A 26,409-nucleotide genomic window follows, 5' to 3' on the forward strand; every position below is an offset into this window, starting at 1 on the left:
ACCCCACCTGGAGTACTGTGTCCAGTTCTGGAGCCCCTATTACAAGAGGGATCTGGAGGTGCTGGAAGGTGTCCAGAGAAGGGCCACAAGGATGATCAGAGGGCTGGAGCACCTCTCCTGTGAGGACAGACTGAAGGAGTTGGGGCTGTTCAGTCTGCAGAAGAGAAGGCTCTGAGGTGACCTCATTGTGGCCTTCCAGGATCTGAAGGGGGCCTACAGGAAGGCTGGGGAGGGACTGCTCAGGATCTCAGGCAGTGATAGGACTAGGGGGAATGGAATGAAGCTGGAGGTGGGGAGATTCAGGCTAGATGTGAGGAGGAGGTTCTTCACCATGATAGTGGTGAAACCCTGGAATGGGTTGTCCATGGAGGTGGTTGGGGCCCCGTCCCTGGGGGTGTTTAAGAGCAGGCTGGATGAGGCTCTGGCCAGCCTGATCTAGTGTGGGGTGTCTCTGCCCATGGCAGGGGGGTTGGAACTAGATGATCTTTGTGGTCCCTTCCAACCCTGAATGATTCTATGATACTATGATGCAGTCAGCCAGGCTGTTGGTCACTTTTCAGGGAGAAAAAAAGGAAGGGAGAAGATCCCCAAACTCCTGGAAGCACAGAGCCAAGCATGGATTGTAGAAGCATTGCTGAAAATGCCACAGAACTCAGCTAAGGCAGCAGGGGTCCTGCAGCTCTTCACTGGTCGGGGGGCTGTGGCACTTGGCCTGTGAAGATGATCTGAGAGAGTTGGGGTTGTTCAGCCTGCAGCAAGGAGACCTTCTGGTGGCCTTTCACTGCTTAAAGGGGGCCTGTGGAAGAGACAGGGAAGGACTCTTATCAGGGGCTGTAGTGATCAGACAAGGAGCGATGGTTCGAAATTAGTAGAGGCCAGGGTTAGGTGAGATTTTGGGAAGGAATTCTTTACTGAGGGTGGGGGAATGCTGGGATGGGCTGCCCAGGCACATGGCAGTGTCCCATTTCTGAAGCCATCCCAGGCCAGGTTGTTTGGGGCTCAGAGCAACCTGCTGTAGTTGCAGAAGGCCCTGCTGACTGCCCGGGGGGTTGGACTCGGTGAGCTTTAAAAGTCCCTTTCCACCCAAACCAGTCTGGGATTCTGTGGTGGGCTGAGGGCAGCCTTACGGGGACAGTCACCTTCTTGCTTTAGCTTCTGTAGCAGTGACCTTCCTTCTGTACTTGTGTCCTGCCCAGCCTCATGGGCTGCAGCTGCCTTTTGTCTAAAAGAAAACCAACGAATCATGGAATGGTTTGGGTGGGAAGGGACCCCCAAAGGCCATCCAGTCCAACCCTCTGCAGGCAGCAGGGACATCCTCCACTAGGTCAGGTTGCTCAGAGCCCTGTCCAGCCTCACCTTGAATAGCTCCAGGGATGGAACCTCTACTGCTTCCCTGGGCAACCTGTTGCAGTGTTCCAGCAGCCTCCTGGTGCAGAACTTGTTCCTCACATCCAGTCTCAGTCTGCTCTACTCTCATTTCACACCATTGCCTCTGGTCCTGTCCCTGCAAGCTTTTGGGAACAGTCTCTTTGCAGCCTTCTTGTAGCCCCTTCATGTACTGGCAGGCTGCTGTGAGGTCTGCCTGGAGCCTTCTCTCCTCCAGGCTGCACACCCCCAGCTCCCTCAGCCTGTCCCTTCTGCTCACTGTGCTGGGGAATGCAGCAGCTTTTCCCCACACCTCTCCACTCACAGATTTGCTGGTGAACTCTCATCCCTGCTCTGCCCACACCCTGCATAGTTTATCCCTCACCTCTTAACTCTGCTGCTCTCTTTGACTCTCCTCTCTGCTGTGACAGGCAGATGGAGCAAAAGATAAAAAAAAGCAAAAAAGAGCTGAATGAGAGTGAGAAATGAGGCATCTGGAGTTAGCCCTGCTGCAGAACACTTAGCAGCTCAACAATGGCCTTAAACACTTAGTGGGATCCAATTTAAACACATAAAAGTGAGGAAGTCTGGACTTGGAGCCTGTTGTTCTACCTGTGGAAGCAGCCATGTGTGTAGTAGCTGTGGCACAAGCAGCTTCCCTGAAATTCATCAATTTGATCATAAAAATAGATGAAAGCCACGGAGCAGGCTGCCCAGGAGGTGGTGGAGTCCCCATCTCTGGAAGTGTTGGGGAAACTGTGAGCATGGCAGCTCGGGACATGGTTTGCTGGCTGTGGTGGTGGTGGGTCAGTAGTTGGATTCCATGTTTTCCAGCCAGGCAGGTCCATGATTTTGAAGGCTGGGCTGCAGCCACGAAGAGCAGAACCTCTCTGCAGAGAGCATGCTTCGGGGAGCTAAGCTGGCAATCCCTTTTGGATCAGGAAAGAAGGAGGGTGCTATGGAAACTGACCTTGTTATTAGGAATGAAGTTTGTTACGTTGCCCTTCTGCCTCACTTTGTGATTACACCATGGAACAATTCTTAGCCTTGGCGAGAAGATGATTTAATGTCAGAGCAAAGATGAAGCTTAGCTTCTTGTCTGCCATAAATCCTGGGAAGTTGTGCTGCTCTCTGAGCCTTGATGTACCTCAAGAACTGGGCAGATGTTCTTTCTGCTAAGAGAGCTGTTGTAAGGGCTGATTCATGAGTGTGACACTTCCCAACACGGCTGTGCTGTTCAAGGATTACTAAGGATGTTTACCAACACTCTCCAGAGTCTCCATATGGAGTCCCAGTTTGCCCCAGGGCAGGTGTAGGTTGGAGCTGTCAGCTCTTCCACTGCAAGAGCAGAGAGATGTTCCTCGAGAGATGTTATGCAGGGGACAAGTGGGTAACTCACTCCTGTGCCTTTCACCAGGCCTTCTAGAGGTAGCAGCTCTGCTGCAGAGCTTGGGATCCTGTGGAGGCCCAAGCAGGCTGCACATTTCCCTTTGTACCTACTTTGGGGCCTCTGAAGATCAGCATTTTTGGAGCAGAAGTATTTTGCCTGCATCACAGAGGACTTTCTAATGCTAAAAGGAAGCAACCCAACCACAGATTATTAATGCCAGAAACATGCAGATGCATTTTGCACTGGAACCAGCAGGTCTCTATTGGGTTCTGATTGTTTTTTGTTTGCAGAAGGAAGATGTTTAAGTATCTTTAGTGAACATGCTCCAAACACATTCTGAGCAGAGCCCTCCAACCCAAACAACCATGCTGGAAAACATAAGGGGAGCTCATCTCAGCAGCAGAGCACAGGGATTAAGGGCAGGCCTGTCCTTTGGCATCTGGTAAAGCAGTTCCCTCTGTCTGTCTGTCCAGTTGCAGAGCAGGCTGGCTCTGGGTTTCTACTGTGCCCTGTGATTTATGGCACCGAACGTGGAGCACAGCTGCTGTTTAATGAATTCCATGAGTGTTTCTGTTCCAGGAGGGCTTCATGGCCTGACTTGGAATGATGGTGCCCTTGTGCTGGGGATGTTTGTAACAGAACAAACTGGAAGCCCTTTCTCCCTGGGAACTGTGGAAATAATGTTACCTCCAGCTTCAGAAGGAACTGTGGTGCGTGGAGACCACCCCAAGTGCAGACCCTCCTGCCTGCAGAGCACCTCTGCCTCTGCTTACACCTCCACTTGCTTTGGGTGGCTTAATTAATCAGCTTTGAGGTTGGTTGGGTGTTTTTTCCCCTTAAAGAGAGGAAATCTCTAGGCTTGATTCTAGATCTCTGTTATTGCCCAGCAGGCCAGGGTGTGAAGCAGACATTTAGGCAGGTTCTGCAGTGTTGTCCCCTCCCTGGAGGGGCTCAAGGCCAGGCTGGACAAGGCCTTGAGCAACCTGCTCTAGTAGGAGGTGTCCTGGCCCATGGCAGGGGCTTGGAACTGGATGAGCTTTAAGATCTCTTCCAACCCAAACCATTCTAGAATTGTGTGATTCTGTGAAGTGTTTTTTTGTAGCTGATAGACACAGCAACTCCTGCAGAACTGCTGCCTGGATCCTCTAATGAAACACATATTTAGGCATTTGAAACAGCAGCCCCAGCTTGTTTCTGTAGTTGATAACATATACTGGAACAAGAAAGTCCAGTTAAGGGCACAATCTCTGTCTGCCTGCCTGTCTCTCTGATTTCAAACACGGAATGTTTGGGTTGAAGCCATGGCTTTGCCAGCTGATGCCTCTTCCTACAGGCTCTCCATAAAGGAGCCCATCAGAAAATGCACCAGGGAGAGGGCTGGAGGCCAGCAGTCTTCTAATTTTCATCCACATGACAGAGAAAAAGAGCTGAGAGAGAGCTTTAAGCATAAGGAAGGGAGTTGTAGACTGGAGACACTGGCACAGGCTGCCCAGGGAGGCTGTGGATGTCCCCTCCCTAGAGGTGTTCAAGGCCAGGCTGGATGTGGCTTGAGCAGCCTGGGCTGGTGGGAGGTGTCCCTGCCCATGGCAGGGGGCTGGGACTGGATGGTCTTCAAGGTCTCTTCCAACCTAAACCAGTCTATATAACACCCAGGGATCCAGGGAGCATAGAAGTGAGCCAGGAAGGGGAAGGAGATGTGCTCTAGGAACCAGCCCCTGGGGGTCTTTAGTGTGGAGGAGGCTGGTGAGCGGAGACCTCGCTGATCTCTGGGACCCCTGAAAAGATGCTGGAGCCAGGTGGGCATTGGTGTCTTCTCCTAAGGACCAAGTGACAGGACAAGAGGAAGTGGACTCAAGTTGCCCCAGGGGAGGTTTAGGTTGGACATGAGTAGAAACTTCTTCCCTGAAAGTGTTGTCAAGGCCTGGAACAGGCTGCCCAGCAAGGTGATTGAAATCCCTGGAGGTGTTTGAAAGAGGCAAAGGTGTGGTGCTGAGAGACATGGTTTAGCACCAGACCTGGCAGAGGTAGGTGAAGGTTGGACACAAGGATCTTAGAGGTGTTTGCCAGCCCAGGTGACTGATTCTCTGGTTGCTGTGGCACTGGACTTGCTCCCCTTGCATATTCATTCCACTTCTCTTCCTCTTGTTCTTCAGGCTGCCAAACGTTTTGTTCCTTCCTCCCCCATAGCTGTGTCTGCACCCTCTGCTGTTTGTGTTGCTGCCTTCCTTTGGAGGCTTGTGTTGGGGGTTTTGAATGTCAGTTGCATTTTCATCATGTTTGGCTCCTGTGAGTTTGAGATCAGTGCACAGTGCGGGGCGAGGACGCTGTGCAGACAACCTCCCTGCTCTGGCCCCTGGCCCCTGCCAGCTGACCAGCTTGGCTGCAGACAAATGCCAGAGGGTTTTACCAGCAGACCTGTAGTTCTTCCTCCTCAGCAGGCCACGGTGGGAGGCAGCCAAGCTTCTCTTTGCCTCCCATTGTGCTTGCTTTGATGTAGAAGTGACTGAGAAACCTCTTGTCTGTGGCTGTCCTGAAGTCTGGTTTAACACTAGAAGAAATTGGGCACCAGCAAGGAGTGTGGCTACCAGGCCACAGAAGGGGTTTTTTGTCCTCATGGCCAGTGGTAGTGTGGCAGGGCAGCAGGTGGTGAGACCCTTGGTGTCCCCTGGCTCTTGGTGAAGAAAGGGAAGCAGGGCACTGGGACTGGGACAGAGAGGAACTGGGCACCAGGATGGGGCTAGAGAGGAGCTGGGCACTGGGGCAGGGCTGGAGAGCATCTGGATGCCAAGGTGGAGCTAGAGAGAAGATGGGCACTGGCATGGGGCTGGAGAGGAGCCAGGCTCCAGGACAGGGCTGGAGAGAAGCCAGCCAGAGAGGAGCCAGGCTCTGGGAGAGAGCTGGGCACAGGGAAAGGGCCGGAGAGGAGCCCGGCTCAGGGCTGGAGCAGCATTACATAACGCAGTGCCCTGCTCCAGAGCCATGTTCAGATGATTAATCTGAGGCTCTGGCAGCCTCTTCCCTGTAATAATATTTTAAACGTTACTTTTCCACTGCTCCCTGCCAGCGATCGCTGCTTTGCGCCGTGCAGGCTGTAAAGTTTCACTTCAAGGATGGGTTTCACTCCCCTTACAAAATGTGTCTGGAATGTGCAGATGTTTCCTTCAGGGACCAGGGAGCCAATGGGCTCTAGCACAGCATCCCCATGGGGAGGACTCAACGTGCTGAGCAGCCCTATTCACAAAATCACAAACAAACACACACACAGAGCCTGTGGAGCTGGACCTGGGCTGGGCACGGTGCTCAGAGCCCTCTCGGTGTGAAAAGCTCAAGGTCTGGGCTGGCGCTGCAGAAGCGTTTGGGTTGGGCTGCTGCTGGGCTGCAGGGACGTGTGGAGTGGTGGCAGAGAGGTCCTGCTCTGCAGTCTGTGGGAGCTATGTGTGGTTTCTGCAGTTGTGGCTTTTAAGTCTGGGCCTCTCACCCCAAGAAGGACATTGAAGGGTTGGAGCCTGCCCAGAGAAGGGCAACAAAGCTGTGTCCTGTGAGGAGCAGCTGAGGGAACTGGGAGAAAATGAACCGGAGGAAAGGAAGCCGAAGGGAGACCTCACTGCTCTCTGCAAGGAGGTTGGAGCCAGGTGGGGCTTGGTCTCTCCTTCCAAGGAACAAGTGATGTGACAAGAAGAAACAGACTCAAGTTGCCCCAGGGGAGCTTTAGGTTGGACATGAGGAACAGTTTCTTCACCAAAAGGGTCTTTGGGCAGGTATCCAGGGCTTGTGCAGGCCAAGGACAGAGAGGTTCTGGAGTTAATGGGGAGATGGGATTTTAGGGGAGAGTGGAGAACACTGAAAGACGTTTTTTGTGGAGCAGCCACCTTGTGTATGGGAACCCCAGTGCCTGGGACCTCACAGTGAGGCTGTAGCCATGCCTGAGCAATGTTTGACCAGGCTGCTCCTGGCTTTGCAGTTCTTCACCAGGAGGCTGCTGGAACACTGCAGCAGGTTGCCCAGGAAGGCAGCTGAGGCCCCATCCCTGGAGCTATTCAAGGTGAGGCTGGAGAGGGCTCTGGGCAACCTGACCTAGGGGAGGATGTCCCTGCTGCCTGCAGGGGTTGGACTGGATGAGCTCTGGAGGTCCCTTCCAGCCCAAACCATTCTGTGATTCTATGAATTCTCTCCCTGAGGTCCCTTCCAACATGGCATTCTGTGATAGATGGAACTGCCTGCACCCTGTGTCCAAACCAAGTAGGACCTGGAGAAGAAATGAAGGCAGTTATGGAAAATAAATAGATGAGCTGCAGCACATTGAAAGAGAAATGTGGATAGTGATGAGTGTGGACAGGGAGCTCGAGCCCATCAGACACTGATAAGCAAAGGAATGGGAGGGAAAGTCTGTGGCCAGCAAAGCTGAGAAGAAGAGAGAGTTTTTCCAGTTGGGAATTAAAGGAATTAAGTTCTCCTGGTCTGTTACTAGATGGCCATGGTCAAATCATCAATGAAAGCAGAGCCCAGGCAAGAGTGTTCAGTAAATATTTCTGTTTGCTGTTGGGCACAAGCCAGGTGATGTATTTCTGTCATATGAGGATGATGAAACGCTTCCCACTCCAACCGTAACTGAGGAGGATGTTAAACAGCTGCTATTAATGTCAGATCTTCTGAGACAGCAACTTCTGATGGGTTCCATCCAAGAACTGGAGCAGGTCTGGCTGAAGAGCTCTCTGGGCTATAAATGGTCACTTGCAGTGGGTTTGGGGGGCGTTTGGGGAACCCGAGAACTGGATCTCATTGTATCAGGTGATAGAATCATAGAATCAGTCAGGGTTGGAAGGGACCACAAGGATCATCTAGTTCCAGCCCCAACTCTTTCAGTCTCTCCTCATAGGAGAGGTGCTCCAGCCCTCTGCTCATCCTTGTGGCCCTTCTCTGGACACGCTCCAGCACCTACAGATCCCTCTTGCCATAGGGGCTCCAGAACTGGAGGCAGTACTCCAGGTGGGGTCTCAGCAGAGCTGAGCAGAGAGGGAGGATCACCTCCCTCGACCTGCTGGCCACACTTCTCCTGATGCAGCCCAGGATCTGATTGGCTTTGCAGGCTGCAAGTGCACACTGAGAGCTCATGTTGAGCTTCTCCTCCCCCAGCACCCCCAAGTCTCTCTACTCAGGGCTGCTTTCCAGCCAGTCCCTGCCCAGCCTGTATTTGTGCCTGGAGTTGCCTCGACCCAGATGCAGGACCCTGCCCTTGGTCTTGTTGAACCTCATGAGGTTGGCTTGTGCCCACCTCTCCAGCCTGTCCAGGTCCCTCTGGATGGATCCCTTCCCTCCAGCGTGTCTGCTGCACCACACAGCTTGGTGTCATCAGCAAACTTGCTGAGGGTGCACTCAATGCCACTGTCCATGTCACCCACAAAGATGTTGAACAAGCCTGGTCCCAGGACTGATCCCTGAGGGACTCCACTTGTCCCTGGCCTCCACTGGGACATGGAGCCATTGACAGCCACTCTTTGGCCATCAAGCCAGTTCCTTATCCATCTAGTGTCACCCATCACACCCATGTGTCACCAGTTTGGAGACCAGGATGTGGTGTGGGGCAGTGTCAAAGGCTCTGCTCAGATTCAGGGGAAGGACATCAGTTGCTGGCCTGGAGTTGGGAATGAGGAGAAGGAGTCAGTGCAGTGTAAGAATAATTTGTAAGTGGAGCTGTGCTGTGGGTCTGCTGCATGCAGACATGCAGCAGTGCTCCAGTTCCTGGGAGCCTCCTGCCTGGAATGCCCAGCCTCAGCCCTCCTGGCCAGAGGGGAGAGGGATGGGGAGCACACGATGCCATGTCCTGGGAGCTGGCCCTGGCAGAACACGCTCCATGAGGTCACACATCCCCCTTGCTCCGGTGGCTCCATCCCTGCTCGGACTTCATAACCATATTTGGGAAAGGCTGCCAAAAGCTGCTGGCTGTGGGATCTGAGGAGCTGTTCCTTGAGTCTCTGCTGCATTGCAGACAGCTCCCACCTGGAGGGTCAGGATGCCCTGACTGTGGTGGCATGGCCTGGCTCAGACATCCTGCTGGCACTCACAGTCACAGCCTTGCTTCCTTTGGAGGTGGGACATAGGCAGATGAGCACAGGGAGTGTGGATGAGCAGTGGATGGGTAGGGACTGCCCAGGTGTCACCTAGGGTGTCCCAAGGTCTCAGCTTGGTTTTGTGTAGGGCTCAGGGATTGGTCTTTCCCAGCTGCTTGAAGCACAGGCTATGACAGCCCCTGTTCTTCAGGGTCAGGTTGGACAGGATCCTGAGCAACCTGCTCTGGTTGGGAATGTGCCTGCTGACTGCAGGGGTTTGGACTGGATGAGCTTTAAAGGTCCCTTCCCACCCAAACCAGTCTGGGATTCTGTGATACTATTATTGCTGTCTACAACTCCCTGAAGGGAGGTTGTAGCCAGGTGGGGGTTGGTCTCTTCTCCCAGGCAAGAAGCACCAGAACATGAGGACACAGTCTCAAGCTGCACCAGGGGAGGTTTAGGCTGGAGATGAGGAAGAAATTCTTCACAGAGAGAGTGATTGCCCATTGGAATGTGCTGCCCAGGGAGGTGGTGGAGTCCCTGGAGGTGTTCAGGAGGAGGCTTGATGGGGTGCTTGGTGCCATGGGTTAGTTGATTAGGTGGTGGTGGATGATAGGTTGGATGCAATGATCTTGAAGGTCTCTTCCAGCCTGGTCTGGTCTATTCTATTCTATTCTATTCTATTCTATTCTATTCTATTCTATTCTATTCTATTCTATTCTGTTCTGTTCTGTTCTGTTCTGTTCTGTTCTGCTGCCAGCATGACCAGCAGGATTTACTCCTGGTGCTCTGGGAGAAGCTTGCAGCAGGATGAGGTGGGAAGGGAACACAGCTCCACAGAATCACTGCTGGGGTTTGAAGTGATCTCTGAAGATCATCTAGAACAGGATCACCCAGAATAAATCACACAGGAGCTATCCAGGTGGGCTCTGAATGCTTCACTCCATTGCTCAGAGCAGAGCCTGCAGTGGTGGAGTGAACTCGTGGTCCTGCAGCAGAGCTGGGAGTTACATCTGGGTCTGCTTCGAGTCAAACCCACTGTCTCCTGGCACAGATGCTTTCAGGGGCATGTGTGAGAGTGCTTTGGAGCTATCCCAGGGGAGCACAGAGTGTTCAGAACATTGCAGAAGTGCTGTCTCCTTGCCTTCCACTTTCATATCAGCAATTAAGGACTCAGTTGTGGGGAGGAAAATGTGAACTTTTCAGATGGCTGTTTGTGACCAAAGTCTTCTGGGGCAGGTTCCTTAGAGAGGGTGAGGATGTGGGCCAGCATTTGGCACTCATAAATTCACAAGGAGCAAATGAATTGTCATCATGCAGTGCCAGCTGCAGGGAGACAAAGGAGCTGGCTGCCAGCAGGCAGCTCTGCTCAGGACTCGCTCACAGCAGCTCCTGCTGTCTTCCACTCAGCCTTTCCCTGGACAGTCCCCTTCATCCTGAGCATTCTTTGGGTGCTGATCTCTGCAGTAGAGTCTTATGGCATGTGGGGCAGCATCCTGGCCTAGATCAGGAATAGTAGTGGCCAGCAGGAGGGAAGTTATTGTCCCCCTGCTCTCAGCACTGGTGAGGCCACACCTCAGATACTGGGTTCAGTTTTGGGCCACTCACTCCAAGAAGGACATAGAGGGGCTGGAGCAGGTCCAGAGAAGGGCAATGAAGCTGGGGAAGGGTCTGGAGAGCAGGGCTGGGGAGGAGCAGCTGAGGGAGCTGGGGGTGTTCAGCCTGGGGGAAAGGAGGCTGAGGGAGACCTCACTGCTCTCTGCAGCTCCCTGGGAGGAGGCTGCAGCCAGGTGGGGGCTGGGCTCTGCTCCCTAGTCTCAGGTAACAGAAGTGAGAAGAAATGGCCTGAGATTGTGTCAGAGGAGGGTTAGGCTGGAGATGATGCAAGAGTGGTCAGGGACTGGAAGAGTCTGCCTGGGGAGGTGGTGGAGTGCCCATCCCTGTGGGTGTTCAAGAGGCCGTGGCGGTGCTGGGCTGATGGTTGGACTGGCTGCTCTCAGAGCACTGTTGGAATTGAAACAATCCCACGATTCTGTGGAGCAAACACAGCCTCCCCAGGGCTGGGAAGCACCGGGTCACAGTGAGCTGCTGCATGGCCCTGGGGAGGAAAGTGGTGAAACCTCCAGGGAATGGCCCCATCTTTGTGTTCAGCTGCACTGGGTGATGTGTGGTGGAGCTGGAATCCCTTTGCCCCGAAAGAGTCCTCCTTCACTGTGACTGAAACCAGGAGCTGGTTGTGAAGCTCTCCAGGTGCTGCTGCCCGTCTGTCTGCATGAAAGGCTGAAGGCTGCTCGCAGAGCAGAGCTGGTGAAACCCTTCCTGGTAGCCTCGTGCACGGTGCCAGCATTGCTCCCTGTGCCTGGCGCTCTGAAAGAGCAGAGTTGGTTTCAGGTTTCTGTAGCCCCCGTGGCAGGAACCTCCGTTCCCCTCCTGCACAAGTCCTGTCACTTCTGCTGTGCTTCCTAGGGGAGCTGCAAGCCAAAGATGAGGTCCAAAAGGAGCCAGGTCAGCAAAAAAACCTCATTTTTCCTGGCTCAAGCATGCAAAAACACACAGGGTTTGTCCTCCTCTCTTCTGGAAAGTCTGTTATGGACTCAGGCAGCTGAAGCCCAGCACAGGGGGCATGGGCTGCCCTTTGCTCCTTGGCACTGACACCTAAGGCAGTGGTTGGTACCTCCTTGGTGGTTTGCTGCCTAGGGAGCACTGGGCTCCTTGTGTCTCACAAGCCATCCTCTGTGCCCCTCTGGCCATTGTCCTCTCTGGTTGCCTGGTGTGGAGTGGTGCAGCCTGGCTTTTGGTGGTGGCATTGCTGGGATCACTACTGGATGTTTCTGGGCATCACTGGGAGCATTACTGGACTTTGCTGGATATCACTGGGCATTGCTGGGAGCATTGCTGGGCTTTACTGGGTGATGGTTGGACTCAGTGATCTTGGAGAGCTTTTCCAACCAAACCAATTCCATTATTCTATCTCCAGAGGTCCCTTCCAGCCCTTCCATACTGAATTTTCTGGGATCTCTGTCACTCTCCCTGAGCCTGCACTCAGTCTCCTCTCTGCAGTTGCTTCACCCTGTCTGTGGATGCTTTTCCCATTACTCTTCTGGCTGAGCTCCACACACCAAAAGGGCTGGGGAAGGCAGAAGCCAGCAATGTTCCTCCCTTTTCTTTCCTTTCCTTCCCTTTCCCTTTCCTTCCCTCCCTTTTTCTTTTGGTGAAATGGAGGCAAACTGGGGCCACAAATGACATAATGAGAGCATGACATCAGGCTTGGCAGGCAGGGGCTGCTATCCTCTGCTCCACGCTGGCTGTTCTCTGCAATCCAGAGAAACCAGCAGTGCACCAAGAAAAGCCTGTCCACCACCACAGCTGGGGAAAGAACCCCCAGGCTGCCAGCTGTGAGGCCATGGAGCCCATCTGAGCAGCAGGAGTGGGTCCAGAGAAGGGCAATGAAGCTGGTGAAGGGTGTGGAGGGGCTGGTGCGAGCAGCTGAGGGAACTGAGGTTGTTTAGTCTGGAGAAAAGGAGACTGAGGGGAGACCTTCTGGCTCTCTACAGCTCCCTGCAAGAAGTTTGGAGCAGGTGGGGGTTGGTCTCATCTCGTAAGTCACAACTGATAGGACAAGAGGAAATGGCCTCAAGTTATGCCAGGGGAGGTTTAGGTTGGGCATGAGGAAAAACTTCTGTATCAAAAGGGTTCTCCTGGCCCTTCCTGACCACAAGCTGCAGGCCACAAGCACAGCACCAGGCGTCCTGCACCCTTTGGGTTCCTGTTGGATCACTCCTCTTCGCCAGGAGCCCTTCCCTCGTGCTCAGGCAGTGACATCTAGTGTCAGCCCATCACGCTGTGGGAAGGGCAGCACCAAGCTGGGAGCTCCTGCCTGAGGTTGTGTTGTCCCTGGCTCTTGAGGCTGACGGCAGCAGCTCTGCCACTGAGCATCTTCCTGCACAGCTTCCAGGTCTCAGTCATCTCTGATCCTGCTCTTGTGTGAGAATGGAGCTGACTGACTCCGGGGAGTTGAGGGTTTGGGGTCTTAGCCTTCACTTATGTGAAGTTTAAAAGCTCTCTCTGAGTTGGACTGGAGATGATGATTCCAAAGGGATGTTTGTAACAGTCTGGGGGAGGCTCAGGTCCAAAATCAGGGAAAATAAACTCCAGAGACATCCATCCTTGTTACCTGTCCCCAGAGCTCCCTGGAGTCATCATCACTCTCCTGCCAGTTTGGAGAATTCTTTGAATTGGGATAATCTGAACTTGAAACGTCAGCTCAAACCAAGAGCTGGTACTGGGATCAAAATGAGAGGGGAGGCAGCAAGGAGGAGTAACAGAAGAGGGACATAAGCCAACAGTGTGAGCTTGCAGCTCAGAAGGCCAAGGACAGCCTGGGCTGCATCCAAAGCAGTATGGCCAGAGATGGAGAGAGGGGATCCTGCCCCTCTGCTCTGCTCAGACCTCACCTGCAGGGCTGTGCCCAGCTCTGGGACCCCCAGCACAGGAAGGACCTGGAGCTGCTGGGAAAGATCTGGTCTTTGTCTGCTCCACTTGGCACCCTACATCTGTCTGCTCTGGAGTCTGGCTGGGGTTTGGGGTTTGCAGCTCCAGTGAGAGTGCTGGGGGAATGGCAAAGTGAAGTTGGAGGAAAGCTGAACATTGTGTTTTCTTTCCCTAGGGACCTTTCCAGGAACAAGATCAGTGGTTTGGGTGTTGAGATATTCGAGAGCCTGACTTCTCTGCAGAAACTGTAAGAACATCCTGGGCCCTTCATCTCCCCACTTTGAGCACATCCTTGAGTTCCACAGGCCTGACCTCCTTTGCTGAGTCCCAGATTGATGTACCAGTGGACTTCTTCCTCAAGATCTTTCACTGCATGGTCCAGTGATTCACTTACTGGCATTCAAGAGAGTTGGGCAGGATTTGACCCTGCAGGTCAAACTGATGTGTCAAATTGACCCTTATCATTGCTTATCAATATCTAAGGAGCAGAGGTCAAGAGGCTGGGGCCAGACTCTTTGTCAGTGGTGCCCAGGGACAGGATGAGGGGCAGTGGGCACAAACTAGAACCCAGGAGGTTCCATCTGAACAGGAGGAGTAAATTGATTGGTGTGAGGCTGCTGGAGGCCTGGAGCAGGCTGCCCAGAGAGGTTGTGGAGTCTCCTGGTCTGGAGAGCTTCCAACCCCCCCTGGGCATTGTACTCCTGGGCAAGCTGCTGTGGGTGCCCTGCTGGAGCAGGGGTTTGAGTGGGTGATGCCCAGAGGTCCCTTCCAACCCCCCTGTGCTGGGATTCCATGACTTAGTGCCTGGCTGAACATTTTGCTGTCATGTGCACCAGACTGAAGATGCTCAGAGAGTAGCTAGCACCCAAGCAGAGCCTGGAACAGGGGTTGGTCCTGCCTGTTGGTCAGGCTGTTGTCACCATTGTGATGAACTTCCACTTTCTCTTTTACAGAGATATAAGCCACAACAAGATTTCTACATTAGAAGATGGAATATTTGATAATTTATTTAATTTAAGTGAAATGTAAGTTCCTCCTCTCTTCCTCAGCTCTTCCTGTAGACCTTTCCTTGAAGCAGCTGTCTATGGGTGCCTTAGGGTGCTATGGAGCATGCACCCAACCAAACAGCTGCCTTCTGCACTCTCTCCAGTTTCTTCCTTCAGTTGTGTCCTGCTCCTGACTCTTCATGGTGCCCTTCAAGCCTGAACTATTCTCAGTCTTTGCTTCTTCCTCCTGGATTCATCCAAGCCTTGCTACTGCTTTGTTGGTTTCCTTTCTTCTTTCCCACACCAGCCCTAACTATTTGTTCGTCTCTGGCAAGAAGTGTGAGTGGCAGATCCTGGAAAGTTCTCTTCCCCCTCTACTCTGCCCTGGTGAGGCCACATCTGGAATATTGTGTCCAGTTCTGGGCTTCCCAGGTCAAGAGAGACAGGGACCTGCTGGAGAGAGTCTAGTGGAGTATACAAAGCTGCTGAAGGCCCTGGAGCAGCTCCGTGAGGAGCAGAGGCTGAGAGCCCTGGGGCTGAGAGCCTGCAGCAGAGCAGCCCCAGAGGGGAGCTGAGCAATGCTCAGCAAGAGATAGAGGCTGGGGGGCAAGAGGCTGGGGAGCAAGAGGCTGGGGCCAGGCTCTGCTCAGTGGTGCCCAGGGACAGAACAAGGGGCAAGGGGCACAAAGCGGAGCCCAGGAGGTTCTGTGTGAGCAGGAGGAGAAACTTCTTTGGTGTGAGGCTGCTGGAGGCCTGGGTGAGAAGGCCCAAGTAAGGCTGTCCCTCCTTAGGCTGGCCAGTGAAGTGCTGCTTGCAGTTCCAGAGCTGGTGGGCCCAGCCCCTGCAGCAGCCCAGCCTGGCTGGCGTCAGTTGAACAAACATCCTCCCACCCCTGTCCCGCTGGCAGCAGAGTGCCGAGGGCTGTCATTTGCATCCAGCTTGGCTGCAATTAAAGTTTCCATCTTGTCATTAAACTGCCACATGGAAGGATTAGCACTGACTTGGCCTTTCTTCTTGACAGATCAATTTTGTTCTCGGAGCTATTTTTTGTCATGGAGCTGTAAATAGTCCCCCGGTGGCTGCAGGAGCTGCTGCTCCACCACCAGGGCTCTTCTCTGGCAGACTGCTTGAAATATCAGGCTGGGGCTGTAATTTGCTTCTAATTGCAACAATTATTTGCAAAGTTAAAAAAGTACTTGGAGTGCTTGCCTAATTCTAGCCATCTAGAAAGATGATGTTAATTGTTGCTTGATTCCCTATTCAATCCTTCCCCTCCCAGCCCTCTCCCAGGCTCGCAGATGGGAGCAGGGAGGGATCTGCACGTGGCTGTGATTAATGCTCCACACGTGTCACCTTGGGGCTGAACTTCTCCCTCTGATCTCCCTCTTGCAGAAACTTCAGTTGGAATCCATGGGTTTGTGACTGCAGACTTGCCTGGCTGCCCCGCTGGGTGGCAGACAGAGGAGTGAAGGTGATGCAGGTGTCAGAGACGAGGTGTGTCCAGCCTCCAGAGCTGGCAAACCTCTCCCTCTTTGATGTCTCCTTCATCAATGCCACTTGTGGTAAGGAAATGCTGTGGGTTGTGGTGGGAGAGACAGCCAAAGGGTGCAAAGAAGGGGCCCAGGGGCAGCTGGTGATCACATCCAGACCCCTTCAGACCTCAGCTCACCAGTTCTGATCTGATTAAACAAATAATGACAGTGCCTGACTGTAGCCTGATGCCTTAAGGATTGAGTCCATCTGAAAAGGAGGAGAAACTTCTGTGGTGTGAGGCTGCTGGAGGCCTGGAGCAGGCTGCCCAGAGAGGCTGTGGAGTCTCCTGGTCTGGAGAGCTTCCAAACTCGCTTGGACATTGTGCTCCTGGGCAAGCTGCTGTGGCTGGGTTTAGCAGGGGCTTGCACTGGATGATCTCTGGGGGTCCCTGCCAACCCCCCGTGCTGGGGATCTGGCACTCTGTGTAAGCTGGATCTTTGCAGGTGACAGAGCTCCTTGTTGGGTGTGTTCAATGAGCACTGCCCTCATCTACAGCCTGTCACCTCCTGTCTACCTTGGCTAGCAGAACTATTGGGCAGTGTTTAACTGGAGGGTGGGAAGGGGAGCCTTAAGGAACAAATCCTGCTTGGGTGCTCAGCTGTCTGTAAGTGAGAGAGGCAGGGAGAGGGAGTCCTTCCCCCCAGCATGCATCAAGCATCTTCTGTGATGCTTGATGGGATGATGCAGTGTTGAAAGCTGAGGGAACCAGGGCTGCAGGGAGCCAGCTGAGCTGCCTGGTGAAGTGCAGAGCTCCCTGGAGAAAAAACCTGGGTGGTGGTTGCTCCTCTTTCTCCAGCAAAGCTCTCCCAGCCTTGCAGCACCTTGAGGAGATAGCACCAGTACTGTCACTCCCCTTGATAATGAGTTCTTCCCTACTCTAAGTTAGTATGGGGTAATGTGGGGCTGCTTTCTGGGTAGTTCAGTGCAGTGGGAGGTGGCTGGGAACACCCTGCCAGCTACTGACAGAAGAACACCAGGCTGGTGTCGAAAGGCAAAGCAGTTCCCATGCCGAGGTCCTCCTCGGGGGCCTGCTCTTAAGAGAAGTGGCTCAAGTTTTGCAGGAAGGCTGTGGAGAAAGCTGGGCAGTTGGATGGATGTCTTGTGGGAAGATCACACAAGGCCAGAGCTGTTGAGATGTTTGGGGTAGATGTTGTAGCAACCAGCAGAAACAGAGGAGCAAACACGCCTGGGGTGCGTGGGCAGAGCTGGGGAGGAGGCCAGGCGGTCCCAGCTGGGCTGCGGCTCCGCAGCGTGCTGGGGCCTCTGTCTTTGTGGCAGGGGAATGTCCCTCCCCTTCCAAGGGAAGGAAGCTTGAGGGAGGGAGCTGCTGCTCTGAGCTGCCGTGGCTGTAGGAGCCTGTGCGTCCCTGCATGTGTGTGGCTGTGCTCCCTGCAGCCAGGCACCTGGCTGTGCTCTGCACCTTGCCCACCCTGTGCATCCCTGCACATCCCCTGGGTGCAGGCTGTGTGTGGCACCACAGAATCCCAGCTTGGGGTGGGGGGTGTGTGTGTAAAGGACCTCTGGGGATCACCCAGTCCAATCCCAAGGCCTCATCCATCCTGGCCTTGACCAGCTGCAGTGAGGAGGCAACCACAGCCTCCCTGGGCAGCCTGACTGCAAGAGAATCTTCTGCTCTGTCCCCCAGGAGCTCAATACATAACATGTCTGGTGAGCAACCATACGGAAGGAGCTGAATTTGTTATCCTCTTCACATCTGTTCACCCTGGGAACCTCACAGAGGAGACCTGCAGTGCGCTGTGCTATGCTGAAGATCAGGAGTATGGAGGTTTCAGCCCTCAGGGGCAGTGCTGGTGTGGAACTGCCCAGGAAACAAACTCTTCCTCCAGCTGTTTGCCATTTTGCACTGAGCCTTTGTCTGGGCAGGCCTGTGGTGGCCCATCCCTTGTCCCCTCTCCTTTCCAGGCACAGCTGCCTGTGTCTTTCAGAGGACTCCAGTCCCGCTACAGCCTGCACCAGGCCGTGCTCTTCAATGTCAGTATTCCCATTGCTGCCAGCACTTTACTGTGGGAATTTGGGGACCACACAGAGGTTCTCAACACCACTGGAAATGCAGCTGTCCATGTCTATGCCTTACCTGGGCAGTACAACGTCACTGCCACTGTCTTTGTGGGCACCAAGATCTTACCTGTGCAGGCAGAAATTGAGGTGGTGGCTTCACCTCAGGAGCTGGAACTGCAGTGTCCTTCCTTGGTCAAGACAAATGAGAGTCTGGACATAAGGATCCGCAACAGAGGTGGCACTGGCCTGGTGGTGCTGTCTGGTATCACCACGGGGGCTGGAGAGCTGGGCAGAGGTAAGGAGGGTTGGCTGGATGGGTGCTGGACAGGGAGGGATGGCACTGGGTCCTGGGCCTTCCCTGTCCCTTCCTACAAGGAACGAGAGATCACAGATTCAGAACTGTAGATGATTTGGGTTGGAAGAGACCTCTAAGAGCACCCAGACCACCCCTCAACCCAGTGCCACCATGGCCACCAAACATGTCCCAAAGTGCCATGGCCATGCCTTTCTGGAACACCTCCAGGGATGGGGACTCCACCACCTCCTTCTGACCTAAACCTCACCTGGCACAGTCTTAGGCCTTTTCCTCTCATTCTGTCACCTGATTGAAGGGAGTTGACTCCTCTGGGCTCCCTTGACAGCATTTTGCACCCTCCTTGGCCACAGAGTGCACTTCAACAGCAGAGGGGCTTTGTGGGCTCCAATGAGGACAGGACATGCCTGGAAGCTCACGCTTCACGGGGGTTGTGAGCCCATAGGAAGGACATCCTGTTTGTGTTCTTCCACCTCCTGCAGCAGTTCACCCCCTGTGTCCCCCTGAGGGCCTGGTGTTCCCGGGAAACAACCATTGCTACCAGCTGGTGGTGGAGAAGGCTGAGTGGTGGGAGGCCCAGCAGCACTGCCAGCAGCATGACAGTGGAGATCTGGCCTTCGTGAGCAGCCCTGAGATCCAGAGCTTCTTGGTGGCTCATGTCACCAGGTAAGTGAGGAGGTCATGCTATCATTTCCTAGGGTCCTGGTGTGCCTGGGGTCACATCTGAAGAGGGCTCTAGGAAGAGGGATCCTGCTGAGCCTGGCTGCTGACTCAGGCAGCAGAGGCACACAGGGACAGGCTGAGGATGGGGAGGTGGCTCCAGCAAGACCTTCTAGTGGTCCTCCAGTACCTGAAGGGGGCCTACAAGAAAGTTGGGGAGGCACTTTTGACAAGGGCTGGGAGTGCCAGGATGAAGCAATGGCTTTGAGCTGGAAGAGGGGAGACTGAGACTGGAGATGAGGAAGAAATTCTTGAGAGTGAGGGTAGGGAGACACTGGAACAGTTGTCCAGGGAGCTGTGGATGTCCCCTCCCTGGAGGTGTTCAAGGCCAGGCAGAATGAGGCCTTGAGCAGCCTGGGCTGGTGGGAGGTGTCCCTGCCCACTGCAGGGGCTGGGACTGGATGATCTTGAAGGTCCCTTCCAGCCTATTCTGTGGTAGAGGTGAAGCTGCTGAACAAAGAGGAGGAACAGGCAGAGCCAGAGTGCTTGCTAAAGGTGGCTGTGGATGGAAGAGGAGGAATGGGGCAGAAAGGCCAGAAGTCAGAACTGGGAATTGCGGGGTGCTGCTTGTGGGCTTCTGGTACCTACCTGTGTGCTTGTAGGTGCATCTGAGATGGTGTAAATGGTGCTGGGCTGAGCACATCTTCCCCTGGGACTTCAGCAAAATCTGCAGGCTCAGGCTGGGTGATGGAGAGGGTCAGAGGTACTGGTGTCCAGAGGATGTGTGTCTGACAGACTGGGCCTGGGGGTGATCTTGCAGCCAGCTCCTTCCATCACCAAGATCACAGCTGGATTGTCCCACGTATGACACCACAGTGTGGAGCAGCTGGGATCCTGCACCCTCCCAGGCACAACTTGGAGCCCTTCTCCTCTTCTTTCACCTCTTGAGAAGGAGCAGAGCTCCTCTCTGAGTGTCAGGCTGCAGCACCATCTGTTCCACTTCACACCTTGGGCTTTATAAACAGATAGCACTGGAGCTGTCAGCCTGTGCTGAAGTCCACATCTGCGAGTGCCCCTCTGCACCCAGCCAGTGCCTGGGGGGAGGACAACCAGAAGAGCCTGCAGGAAGCTGACAGCCCTTGTCAGCACTCCCAAGTGTTGGAGATGTTGGACAAGGCCTCCTTGTAAATAGCTCAGGAAGCACATGTGCAGGGAATCACAGAGACATGGGATTGTTCTGCTTAGAAGAGTCCAGCCATCAGCCCAGCCCCACCATGGCCACTGGAGCACCTGCCCAGGTGCCATGGCCACAGGGTTCTTGAGCATATCTAGGGATGGATATGTGGACATGTCCTTGTGTGGAGAGCTTCCAACCCTCCCTGGGCATTGTGCTCCTGGGCAAGCTGCTGTGGGTGCCCTGCTGGAGCAGGGGCTTGGAGTGGATGATCCCCAGAGGTCCTTTCCAACCCCCCTTGCTGGGATTCTGGGCTTCTGTGTGATTCCTCTTGTTCCTCTCTTGAAGCTGTGGGCCCAGTAGTGTGGCAGGGTTGGGTAGCAAGCCAATGAGACTATTCATCTCGTTTCGTCCTGCTGCCTTGCAGTTAGGTCACAGCTGGAATTGGAAGAGGAAGCTCTCCATCGAGTGGCTGGGATGGCAGCAGCAGAGGGGCAGCCTCCTTGCCCCTCTCCCTCATCCCCTGCCAAGGGGTTGGGAGCAGAGGTCATTTGGTTTCTCACTTTATCTGCAAGGACAGACACTGATTCATGGGGCAGTTATTTTCATCCTTGTCCTTTGTCAGCATGACCTCACCCAGCACTCCATCTGGCTCAGCCCAGTGGTGCAGAAACACCAACTGCCTCCCTGGGCTGCTTGTTGCAGAGCAGTGGTAGCACCCTGGGAGCACACAGGAGCTGAAGGCAAGGCCAGAGCAGAATTGATTGCAACCTGCCAAGAGAAGGAGCTGGGGGCTTTGAAGTGCTCAGATAATCTTTCAGGTTGCTTCCAACCCAAACCATTCTATGATTCTATGATCATGAGACTATTTCCCCCTACTCCAGAAGTTACTATGGAGCAAATGCCTCACTTTCTGCTGGGTGTGATTAGAAACAGTTGTCCAGGCTGTTTGTGGCTGTGAAAGACCACTCAGCACTTTCCACCACTGGGCTTCGGCCAGTTTCCAAATGTGGAAGGGACAATTTCATCTTAGAATCATAAAATCCTAGAATGGGTTGGGTTGGAAGGGACCTTCAAGATCATCCAGTTCCACCGCCCTGCCATGGGCAGGGACACCTCCCACTAGCCCAGGTTGCTCAAGGTCTCATCCATCCTGGCCTTGAGCACCTCCAGGCAGGAGGCAGCCACAGCCTCCCTGGGAAACCTGTTCCAATGTCTCCCCACCCTCCCTGGAAAGAATTTCTTCCTCCTCTCCAGTCTCAGTCTCCCCTCTCCCAGCTCCAAGCCATTGTCCTTCAGCCTGGCACTCCCAGTCCTTGTCAAAAGCCTCTCCCCAGCTTTCTTGTAGCCCTTAAGTGATTCTGGAAGTTCCTCCTGCATGTGGGGTTCATCTGCCTGCTGTGCTGGGCTCTTGTTCCCCCCACAGCTGCTGCCTTTTGGTGGAGGCTGAGAAGTTGGTGGTCTTCCAGCAGCTCTATCAAAGACCCCCCAGTTTGAATAGGAGTTCCTATACCTGGGACCATCCAAGGTTTAATCCTACACTGGTGCCAGTTCCACTTGCAGTGGAGAGTGACCTGCTGGCAGATTCCACAGGTCTGCAGACATAAAGCAAAGGCTGCAGCTCTTTCAGATGGATCTGCGTGACCATCCTTCCTCTGGAGTGATGGCTCACTGTGGGCCTGGAAGTGTCTGTCGGGGGCACTCCAACTGGGGCTTGCACTGGGTGACCTTTAAAGGCCCTTTCCAACCCCAAGCACTCTGTGAGTCTCCATGCAGTTGGAGGTTGTCCTGGGAATTTCTGGAGGGGAACACAGTTACTGAGGATGAGGATAAAGCTGAGGTCCTGAACACCTTCTTTGCCTCAATGTTTAACAGCAAGGCAGGAGTTCAGGACGAGTGGTCTCCGGAGCTGGGCGTTGGGGTCGCGGAGCAGAGTAATACCCTGGAAATCCATGAGGAGTTAGTTCGGGACCTGCTGAGCCACTTGGATATCCACAAGTCCATGGGACCGGATGGGATCCATCCTAGGGTGCTGAGAGAGCTGGCGGATGTGCTAGCTAGGCCACTCTCCATCATTTTCCTCCAGTCCTGGCTCACTGGTGAGGTCCCAGATGACTGGAAACTGGCCAACGTGGTCCCCATCCACAAGAAGGGTCGGATGGAGGAACCTGGAAACTACAGGCCAGTCAGCCTGACCTCAGTGCCAGGGAAAGTGATGGAGCAGATTATCCTGGCAGCAATAACTGCGCACCTGAAGGATGGCCAAGGGCTCAGGTCCAGCCAACATGGATTCAGGAAGGGCAGATCCTGCCTCTCCAACCTGATCTCTTTCTATGATCAGGTGACCCGCCTGGTGGATGTGGGGAGGCTGTGGATGTGGTCTACCTAGACTTCAGCAAGGCCTTTGACACCGTCCCCCACAGCAAACTGCTGACTAAGCTGTCAGCCTGTGGCTTGGACCACTACACTCTGTGCTGGGTTAGGAACTGGCTGGAGGGCCGGGCCCAGAGAGTGGTCGTGAACGGTGCCACATCCAGCTGGAGGCCAGTCACCAGTGGTGTCCCCCAGGGATCAGTGCTGGGCCCTGTCCTCTTCAACATATTCGTTGATGATCTGGATGAAGGGGTAGAGTCAGTCATCAGCAAGTTTGCAGATGACACAAAGTTAGGGGCAGATGTTAGTCAGTTAGAGGGTAGAAAGGCTCTGCAGAGGGACCTCGACCGACTGGACAGATGGGCAGAGTCCAATGGGATGGCTTTCAACAAGTCCAAGTGCCGAGTGCTGCACTTTGGCTATGGCAATCCCATGCAGAGCTATAGGCTGGGGTCGGAGTGGCTGGAGAGCTCCCAGACAGAGAGGGACCTGGGTGTGCTGATCGACAGCCACCTGAATATGAGCCAGCAGTGTGCTCAGGTGGCCAGGAGGGCCAATGGCATCCTGGCCTGCATTAGGAATAGTGTGGCCAGCAGGAGCAGGGAGGTCATAGTGCCCCTGTACTCTGCTCTGGTTAGGCCGCACCTTGAGTACTGTGTCCAGTTCTGGGCTCCTCAGTTTAAGAAGGACATTGAGACACTTGAGCGTGTCCAGAGAAGGGCAACAAGGCTGGGGAGAGGCCTTGAGCACAGCCCTGTGAGGAGAGGCTGAGGGAGCTGGGATTGTTTAGCCTGGAGAAGAGGAGGCTCAGGGGTGACCTTATTGCCCTCTACAACTACCTGAAGGGTGGTTGTAGCCAGGAGGGAGTTGGCCTCTTCTCCCAGGCAACCAGCACTAGAACAAGGGGACACAGTCTCAAGCTGTGCCAGGGGAGGTTCAGACTCGAGGTGAGGAGGAAGTTCTTCACCGAGCGAGTCTTTCGGCATTGGAATGGGTTGCCCAGGGAGGTGGTTGAGTCATCGACCCTGGAGGCGTTCAAGGGGAGATTGGACGTGGCACTTGGTGCCATGGTCTAGGCATGGGGTCTGTGGTGTCAGGTTGGACTCAATGATCCTCGAGGTCCTTTCCAACCTAAGTGATACTGTGATACTGTGAGCACAAAAGCAGCCTGTGGTTCTCCTGTCCAGCTACTGTAATTTCCTCCTGTGCTGCGTTACCCTCTCTGGTAGGGTCACAGAATGGATTTGGGTTGGAAGAGTTCATGGAGTCCAACCCTTAGCCCAGCACTGCCAGGGTACTACTTGGCCTCCAGTCCCCTATCTTTGTGCTGTACCAGTTGTGGCTGGTAGGAATAAGTGCTTACCAGTGTGTCATGGGCTCTGTGGCGCTGATGGGGCCTTTGGCAGCTCCTCTTGTTACCCAGGCTAGAGGATGGCACTGTTGCCAAGGAAGAGTCAAGCTGTGGGGCAGGGAACATCAGGTGTCTGAGGCAGTGACACACATTGGTCCTCTGAGCTGCTTCTCTCTCTTCTGCCCTGCCCTGTGGTGTTGACTGCTCTGCCTGTGTCCTTCTGGCTCAGTGTCCCCTCAGATTACCAACGGGCAGGTGACTTTCTGCAGCTCTCAGGCCAGGTCTGAAGGGCTGGCAGGTAACCAGGGTGGTGTGTTATGAACGAGGTGCTGGTGGTCTGATGGATACTGAAATCCCTCAGGAACTAAAAGGCTCTGTTGAGCACAGCCTGTGACATGTGGCTGGAGCTGTTGTTGTTATTGTCACAGAGGAGCTGTGGATGGCATCTGGCCCAGGCCTTCCTCATGCTCAGGATTCTCTCAGATCCCCTCCCCCTACTGGTTTTTTGTTGTTGTTTTTTTTCTTGAAGGGGCCTCGATGTCTGGATTGGATTCAATGATTTTGCAAGCCCTGGAGCACAGCAGCGAGGAGAAGGATTTAATCTGGAGAGCTGTCAGAACTGGCTGCCAGGAGAGCCCCATCCGTCCCACGCTGACCACTGCGTGCGGATGGGCCCCGCGGGGCAGTGCAACACCGACCTCTGCATGGCCAAGCACAGCTACGTCTGCCAGTACAGGCCTGAAGGTGGGCTCTGCTGCACGGGGGCAAGCAGCTGCCCTGCTCCCTGGCACGTGCCAAGGAGAAACAGGGCTGCAGGGAGGGGATCATCCTGGGCACCACCCCCAGAGCAATTGGGAGGGGCAGCAACTGCCAACGAGCCCCCTCCAGTTCTGGGCTTGCCAGATAAGGAGGACAGGAACCTGCTGGGGCAGGTACAGCAAAGGGCTATGAAGATGCTGAGGGGACTGGAACAGCTCTGTGAGAAGGAAAGGCTGAGGGACTTGAGGGCTTTTAGTCTGCAGAAGAGCAGACTGAGAAGAGATCTCACCAATGTTGATCAATACTTACAGGGTGGGTATCAGCAGGATGGGACCAGGCTTTGTTCAGTGGTGCCCAGTGATAGGGCAAGGAGTAAGGGCACAAACTGCAGCATCAGAAGTTCTGTCTAAACATGAGGAGGAACTTTATGTTGAGGGTGGTGGAACCTGGAGCAGGCTGCCCAGAGAGACGGCGGAGTCTCCTCTAGAGAGCTTCCAAACCCAGCTGGACAGGTTCTGAACCTGCCTGGACACCATGCTGTGCAACCTGCTCTAGGTGAACCTGTTCTGGCAGTGGGGCTGGAGTGGATGATTTCCAGAAGTCACTTCCAAGCCCTATCATTCTGTGATTCTGTTTGACTGGTGCACTTCCAGAAACATGGCCTCAGGCTGCAGATAAGAATTTGGCCCACTGCAGTCTTTGCCCTCAGTAAAGCAGAGAGAGGAGCAAAGCTCTGAGACAGAGCTTTAGAAATGGCTTTTTGCTTTTATTTGAGCTGCTGCCAGGATCTGAGGCCCTGGTGCCAGTTGCCTTTGTGAGAGGCTATCTTGTGGCTTAGAAGATTGTAGAGGCCTGGAGGTCATGAGGTGTGTGCTGTGTGGCTTTGTGTTTATGCAGCCTCTCAGATCTCCCAAAGCTTTGTAGGGAGTAAGAAAGGGAAGCAGAAAGAACATGAGATATAGGAAAAAGCGTAGGTAAAAAGGAAAAGCTATCAGTAGGAGGAGGGCACAGTTGCCCTGGGAACTGGGACAGCATTAGCTAGTAGTGTTCAGTCCCCAGAGCCTGACCTGGCTTTGAATCATCCAGAAGTGTTTGCCACTGGTAAAAACCAGCTGGTCCTGGCCACATTTCCCATGATCCAGGGGGCTGGGAAGTGCACCTATGCTCAAAACCTCAAAGTACATGATGTTGGAAGGGAGAGGCACTTGCAGGATTCCCAGAAGTCAGGGTTGCTGAGAATGCAGAGACTGCTGGTGTCAGAGCAGCTGTAAAGGGGAAGAAGGAAGCAACAGGATGGCAGCAGCTGCCTCTCCAGCGGAGCTGGAGCTAGAGTACTGCCACAGCTTTGCTGAGTGGGGTGAGCAGGGTGGGGGGAATCTCCTCAGGCCTTGGTGAGTCTCATGGGCTCTGTTCAAACGTGTCCTTTGCAAACAGGAGTTCTCTTAAACGCCGAGAACTTCTTTGTGGGGGACCCTGTGTTTGAGGCGCGCGAGGCTGAGAGAGCTGTGGCCGAAGAGGTGGCGTCCGCTCCACGGCAGGCTCTGGAGGTAAGCAGTGTTTGCTCAGCCTGCTGCTCCCTGAGCCCAGGGAGGTGCAGCTGGTGAGAGCCTGGTTTGTTCTGCAGGTGCTGGTGTTCCCTGAGCTGCCATTCAGGCATGAGGGCTATCTGACTGCCCTGGAGTTGGTGACACAGGAGCTGCAGCAGCCTGTTCAAGTGAGGTTCCAGGTGCACAGACCCAGAATCAGAGAAGGTGAGGCCTCCCCTGCCCTCACTTGTGGGCAGGAGAGCTGATGCCATCAGGGCTGCATCAGAGCATTCTTGGCCATTGGTGCCTTGTCTGTCTTCAGAGCAGCATCCTTACAGGATAAGAGATTTGCTTTGAGAGGACTTGCAAAGTCTGCAGGGGTGGTTGGACAGCCTGAGGTTGCCTTGGAGTAGTGATTGTTC

General features: G+C 54.2%; 1 protein-coding gene across 2 annotated transcripts in view; it reads left to right on the forward strand.

Moving 5' to 3' along the window:
- The window catches only part of LOC137445064 (polycystin-1-like), a 90,827-nt gene that overhangs the window by 17,265 nt on the left and 47,153 nt on the right, over positions 1 to 26,409 (forward strand). For both annotated transcript variants that reach the window (XM_068146470.1, XM_068146472.1), the window contains exons 2-9: positions 13,469 to 13,540; positions 14,247 to 14,318; positions 15,672 to 15,841; positions 17,458 to 18,126; positions 18,627 to 18,810; positions 24,232 to 24,446; positions 25,896 to 26,008; positions 26,086 to 26,212. In XM_068146470.1, coding sequence (XP_068002571.1) covers positions 13,469 to 13,540; positions 14,247 to 14,318; positions 15,672 to 15,841; positions 17,458 to 18,126; positions 18,627 to 18,810; positions 24,232 to 24,446; positions 25,896 to 26,008; positions 26,086 to 26,212 — 1,622 coding nt within the window. The remainder of the gene's footprint in view (positions 1 to 13,468; positions 13,541 to 14,246; positions 14,319 to 15,671; positions 15,842 to 17,457; positions 18,127 to 18,626; positions 18,811 to 24,231; positions 24,447 to 25,895; positions 26,009 to 26,085; positions 26,213 to 26,409) is intronic.

The sequence above is a fragment of the Melanerpes formicivorus genome, unplaced genomic scaffold (genome assembly GCF_026170545.1).
Source record: "Melanerpes formicivorus ecotype bairdi unplaced genomic scaffold, bMelFor1.0.p_v2 SCAF_14, whole genome shotgun sequence".
Lineage (NCBI taxonomy): Eukaryota > Metazoa > Chordata > Aves > Piciformes > Picidae > Melanerpes > Melanerpes formicivorus.